At 44.8% G+C, this 6,048-nt stretch overlaps 1 protein-coding gene across 1 annotated transcript; it reads right to left on the bottom strand.

The window, feature by feature from the left end:
* Positions 1-2,689: 2,689 nt before the first annotated feature.
* On the bottom strand, positions 2,690-3,470 carry LOC118902143 (coiled-coil-helix-coiled-coil-helix domain-containing protein 2-like). Its single transcript, XM_036866155.1, has one exon. The coding sequence runs from the start codon at positions 3,432-3,434 to the stop codon at positions 2,973-2,975; it is 462 nt and encodes a 153-aa protein (XP_036722050.1). The 5' UTR covers positions 3,435-3,470; the 3' UTR covers positions 2,690-2,972.
* Positions 3,471-6,048: the final 2,578 nt, after the last annotated feature.

Below are 6,048 nucleotides of genomic sequence, written 5' to 3'. Positions count from 1 at the left end.
TATGCTTTATAATAAACTGGTAAATGTAAGTAAATGTTTCTGAGTTTTTTCCTGAGTTCTAGGAGCCACTGCAGAAAATTAATTGAACCTGAGGTGGGTGTCGTTGGACCCTCCAATCTCTAGCCGGTGGTCGGAAGCACAGGTGACAATTTGGACTTGTGATCGTGTCTTGGAGTGGGGTGGAGGAGGTGTATCTAGTAGTCCTGAGCCCTTAGCCTGTGGCATCTGACACTATTTCTGGGTAGATATTGTCAGAATTGAGTTGAACTGTAGGACACTCAGCTGGTGGTAGAAAATTTCTTTTTGGTGGTGGGGAAAAAAAACCCAACAACAAAGTTTTTCTTTTTCAGTCCATTGTGAATCGATACCTTTGCAAAACACATAAAAAATGTATTACTAAGGCAGTGTGATAGTGGCATAAAGACATAGATCAGCAGTCCAGAAAACAACCCTCAGGTTTATGGTTAATTGATTTTCAGCAAAGGTGCCAAGACCTTTGCTGAAAATCAATTAATTTAATGGGGAACTAGGACTCTTTTCTTTTCAACAAATGGTAGTGGAAAAACTGAATATTCACACATAAAAGAATGAAACTGGATTCCTTCTTTACACCGTGCACAAAAATTAACTCAAAATTGATTACAGACCTAAATGTAAAAGATATTCTTTGAAGAAAATATGAGAGCAAACTTTTGGAATCTTGGGTTAGCCAAAGCCTTCTTAAAGGATATAACACCAAAAGCACTAGAGACAAAAGAAAAAATAGATAATTGTATTTTATTAAAACAGAAAACTTTTGTGCTTCAAAGAATACCACCAAGAAAATGAAAAGACAACTCATAGAATGGGAGAGGATATTTGCAAAGCATACATCTCATAAGGGATTTAAAACCAGAATATATAAAGAACTATTGCAATGCAACCATAAAAAAAGATAAATAACCCAATTGAAAAATGGGCAAAGGGTCTGAATAGACGTTTTTCCAAAGGAGATATACAGATGGCCAAAGATGTGAGCAGGGTTTGTAAACCAATAGGAGACAGTGTGGTTCCCCCGGTGTCAGCAAGAACCGGAAACCATTAGCAATGAAGGAGCGAGATGGGAGGGAATAGTTTCAGAATCTATGGAGAGGAGCTGAAGGGAGAGGGCTGCCCAGACAGGACTGTGGCCTTTGATAGAGGGAGGCAGCAAATCCACTGCTTCCGGCGGGAAAGGAACCAGGGAAATAAACGCCCCAGACCCACTCTCTTCCTGCCTCTGATTTCTTCCCCCATTGGTCAAACTCAGAAGTAGAGCTCGAGCCCTCCAGGTGGAAGACAGGGGTGGAAACAGGGTTAGGCAGAGGCGAGTTTGTGATTTAGGGAGTAGGAGACAGAGGGAAAATCTATGCATTGGATGGACCTGGAAAGTCAAAATGAAAGAAAAACTAAGGTGAGTAGCAGAGCCGGAACAGGGAAGATGGGGGTGGGAACAGGATGTACTGTGGATTTAGAGGTGATACGGCTGCTCGCTGAGTACCAGGATGTTCTCTGCTGGGTGAAAACCAGGGGCGGCTCAGCTTGGAGCAGAAGTGGCCTAAAACTATTGCGCTGGTTCTTGACTTCTCTTTGGAGCATTGCCCTAGGCCAGAGGTCAGCACTCTTATTCTCAGAGGGACAGGTGGTAAATATTTTAAGTTTTGCATCACAGCTACTCAACCGACACTGCAGTGGGAAAGCAGCCTCAGACAATACATAGACGAATTGTGTGGCTGTGTTCCAGTACAACTTTATTTATAAACACCGCGGGCCTGCAAGCCATCGTTTGCCAACCCCTGCCCGAGACACTGAAGAATTTTTTCATCATTTTGCCTTCAGGTAAACTTTTTTTTTTTTTAATTTTTAAATTTTTATTTATTGATTTATTTTTAAATTTTTTGGCCGTGTTGGGTCTTCGTTGCTGCGCACAGGCTTTCTCTAGTTGTGGCGAGCGGGGGCTACTCTTCGTTGCGGTGCGCGGGTTTCTCATTGTCGTGGCTTCCCTTGTTACGGAGCTTAGGCTCTTGGTGCTCGGGCTCAGTAGTTATGGCACGCAGGCTCAGTAGTTGTGGCTTGTAGGCTCTAGAGAGCAGGCTCAGTAGTTGTGGCTCACGGGTCTAGTTGCTCCACGGCATGTGGGATCTTCCCAGACCAGGGCTCGAACCCGTGTCCCCTGCATTAGCAGGCAGATTCTCAACCACTGTGCCACTAGGGAAGTCTCTTCAGGTAGCCTTTTGATGCATCTGTTCAAATGGCCTTTCCCCAATTCTGGCTTCTGACAGATAAACACTCTGGACTTCTTTCAGTATGCCAGGAATGAATGAGTCAGTAGATTCTGCCTTAATTCCTATAGATGTCCAAGAAAGGAAGCATGTGTAGCTGGCTGACCACTAACAAGGGACATGGGCAGGAATTTCCAGCTCCAATGTCTTCATTTCAAATATTTTCCTGAAAATATGTTAGGTTAAAGGAAGGTTTGCTTTTCATGCCAGGAAAATACTCTAGTCTGGTGAAATGAAGATTAAGCTTGGAAATCACACAGACCTCAGTTTAAAGCCAGTCACTTACTAGCTGTTTGACCTTGCTGAACTACCTTTCTCATCTGTAGAATGAAGGTATTCCTGACCTGATAGGTAGCAATAGTTATTATTATTATTATTATTATTTTTTGGAAATAAAATCACTTTATTCTAATTAATTCACAAACAAAAGCATGTTTAAGAGGCCACAAAAACATCCGCCTAGCCCCAAACTCAATATCATCTCAGTGAGCTTCCATATGGTGAGAATACCCTCTTCCACTGCAATCCTGAAGCACAAAAGCTATTAATGATTGAGGAGCGGTTTAAGTGGTGGCTTCACACTTTATATCCTCACTATCAATTATATTTTTAATGCTAAATCAATGTGGTCATGAGAGATGATTTTCCATGCCTTCAACTGGAACTTCTTGATTAAGCTAACCCGTTCGCCAATCTGCACTGTTTCAGCACCTCACTGAAACCTTCACAAAGCTTAAGGTCACCCTGGTTCTGGGCACACTCCAAAAACTGTTTCACCTCAAAAGAGCATGGGCCATTCTGCTGCTGCTGTGCCAGCTGGGTTCCCTGAGGCTCCTGGTAAGTGATGTCAGGCCTTGAGGGCTCAGCATTACTTCCTCCACTGAAGCCACCAGTGATGGCATGACCCAGAGGGTGGCTGACGGCAGAACCCACAGCCACGCCGGCTGCAGTGGTTGCCATCTGGGCCATCAGACCTGGCTGCCGGGGAGCAGCAGCAGGGGAGCCAACAGCAGATGGTGGAGCCACTGCTGGTGGCTGAGCTGCGGGCGCTGGCCTGGGCGCAGTTCTCATCAGAGGTGCCCGGCTGGCCGGAGGGGCTACGCGGGAAGTGCGGCTTCGGCTTCCACGAGGCATCTTAAATGCGTGGCGAAGCAGGGTCTTCAAGCGCGAGACTCCAATAGTTATTATTATTATGAGGAGTTACAGAATATGTTCCTATTTAGAGCTTTTTTCTCTCTTGCTCTTTTCTACTGCCCTCTTGAAGAATATTGGTTCTTAAAGTTTGTTCCCAAACTACAGGTTTTTCACTTGGGTTCTCTAAATGCTCCTTGGGCAAAGCCAGAATAGATCCCAGACAATTTATAAATTGATGGAGACACTTTTTTTTTTTTCATGGAAAGGCATTTTATTTTAAATGTAACAGTGTGTACACATCAATCCCAAACTCCCAATTTATCTCTCCCCTCCACCCTTCCCCGCCATGCAACCATAAGTTCGTTCTCTAAGTCTGTGAGTCTATTGGAGACCCTTTGTTTGCAAGCAATAGAAACCGAATTCAAACTAATGTAAGGGGAAAAAAAGAAAGGTGGGGTAATTTATTGGATACTGGAATTTTTCTCAGAAGAAGCATAACAATTCAGCCTCAGGAAAGCATGGATTTCAGTAACTGAACTCATATTCTCTCTCTCTCTCTCTCCCCCCTTTTCTCTGCATTTCTTTTCCTGTGTGGACAAGTATTTTCTTTAAATTTATTTATGTATTTATTTATTTTTGGCTGGTGGGTCTTTTTGTTGGGTCTTCGTTGCTGTGCACGGGCTTTCTCTAGTTGCGGCAAGCTGGGGCTACTCTTCGTTGTGGTGCCCGGGCTTCTCATTGCGGTGGCTTCTCTTGTTGTGGAGCATGGGCTCTAGGCATGCGGGCTTCAGTAGTTGTGGCATGTGGGCTTCAGTAGTTGTGGCATGTGTGCTCAGTAGTTGTGGCTCGTGGGCTCTAGAGCACAGGCTCAGTAGTTGTGGCCCATGGGCTTAGTTGCTCCGCGGCATGTGGGAATCTTCCCGGACCAGGGCTCGAACCCGTGTCCCCCGCCTTGGCAGGCAGACTCTCAACCACGGCGCCACCAGGGAAGCCCCTGAACGAGTATTTTCTATACTTCAAGGTAGGTGCCTGTTGAGAACTCTCAGTCACATCACAGCTTCGCCACCTAAGAGGAAAGGAAAGTTCTTTGCTTTTTCTTCCCCTAGAGCTGTATTTTAAAACCCCATGAAAGGGTCCTGTCTGTCCTGACTTGGCTTGCGTGCCCATTCCTCGAGCTAATTGCCGTGGCTGTGGAGGTGAGCTGCTATGATCCGCTGAGCTTGTGTCAAGTACGCACAGCATCTGATTGGCCGCACCCACTCGGACCACATGGCTGGCGTGGGGGAAGAGCACGTGTCTCCAGAGAAGAAGAGTGATGTTACCTGAAGAAGCATGGAAAGGTGTGCTGGGCAGAGAGATGCGTGCTATATTCACCAGCCATGTCTGCTCTATTAACCATATCAACATGGCAATTTTTCTAAGTGCCTGCCATGATTACAGTGCTAAGATCCTTACAGTGAGCTACAGGACATATGTGAGCACATGACTCCCACCCTATTGCTGGGGGCGGGTGGATGGGGGCGGGTATCTGTTAGAGGACTGGGCTGTGAACAGGACATCTGGGATCAGTTTAGTGTAAGGTATAAGGTAAGAGATTCTACCTAATAGTTTTCCAAATGATCATGCTAGACCCATTAAAGTTCGATTCTAGTGTCATACATTTTTTTTTTCAGTTGGAAATTAAAAAAATGAAAGTCCAGTTCATGTCTCCCTGTTTTGACTCCTCTGGCTGTGTTTCTCTGTACTTCCCCTCTTTCCTGGCTCTCTCCTGGATACTATGTCTCCCTAATTATAAGCTTTGTAATGATTTCTTTTGCATGCATATCACCTGGGGTGGTAGAGAGGTGGATGTTTATATTAACTCAGATGAAAGAAGATGACAAGCAGTATCACAATGAGTAAAATTAACCTCCCTTTTGTGGTTATTACGTCTGGGACCATACTAGACACAGGACGTGTTACTCAAGACTTAACTTCAAGGGACAAAAACCCAGCTAGTACCAAGTGAAGTAAGTCAGACAGAGAAAGACAAATATTATATGATATCACGTATATGAGGAATCTATAAAATACTACGAATGAACTTACTTACAAAACAGAAGCAGAGGGCTTCCCTGGTGGCGCAGTGGTTGAGAATCTGCCTGCCAATGCAGGGGACACGGGTTCGAGCCCTGGTCTGGGAAGATCCCACATGCCGTGGAGCAACTGGGCCCATGAGCCACAACTACTGAGCCTGCGCGTCTGGAGCCTGTGCTTCGCAACAAGAGAGGCCGCGATAGTGAGATGAGAGGCCCGCGCACCGCGATGAAGAGTGGCCCCCGCTTGCCACAACTAGAGAAAGCCCTCACACATAAAACGAAGACCCAACACAGCCATAGAAAATAAATAAAAATAAAAATAAAAATTAAAAAAAAAAAAAAAAAAAAATGACACTGAGGCAAAAATACAAAGTTTAAAAAAAAAAAAAAAAAAACAGAAGCAGACTCACAGACATAGAGAACAAGCTTATGGCTACCAAAGGGGAAGGGGGGCGTCGGGAGGGATAAATTGGGAGTATGGGATTAACAGATGCACACTACCATACATAAAATAGATAAACACCAAGGATTTACTG

This window comes from Balaenoptera musculus, chromosome 10 (assembly GCF_009873245.2).
Source record: "Balaenoptera musculus isolate JJ_BM4_2016_0621 chromosome 10, mBalMus1.pri.v3, whole genome shotgun sequence".
Lineage (NCBI taxonomy): Eukaryota > Metazoa > Chordata > Mammalia > Artiodactyla > Balaenopteridae > Balaenoptera > Balaenoptera musculus.
This window is presented reverse-complemented; position numbering and strand designations above follow the sequence as displayed.

What these genes read in the sequence shown, in the direction of transcription:
- LOC118902143 (XM_036866155.1), bottom strand. Translation starts at nt 3,434, where the DNA reads ATGCCTCGTGGAAGCCGAAGCCGCACTTCCCGCGTAGCCCCTCCGGCC.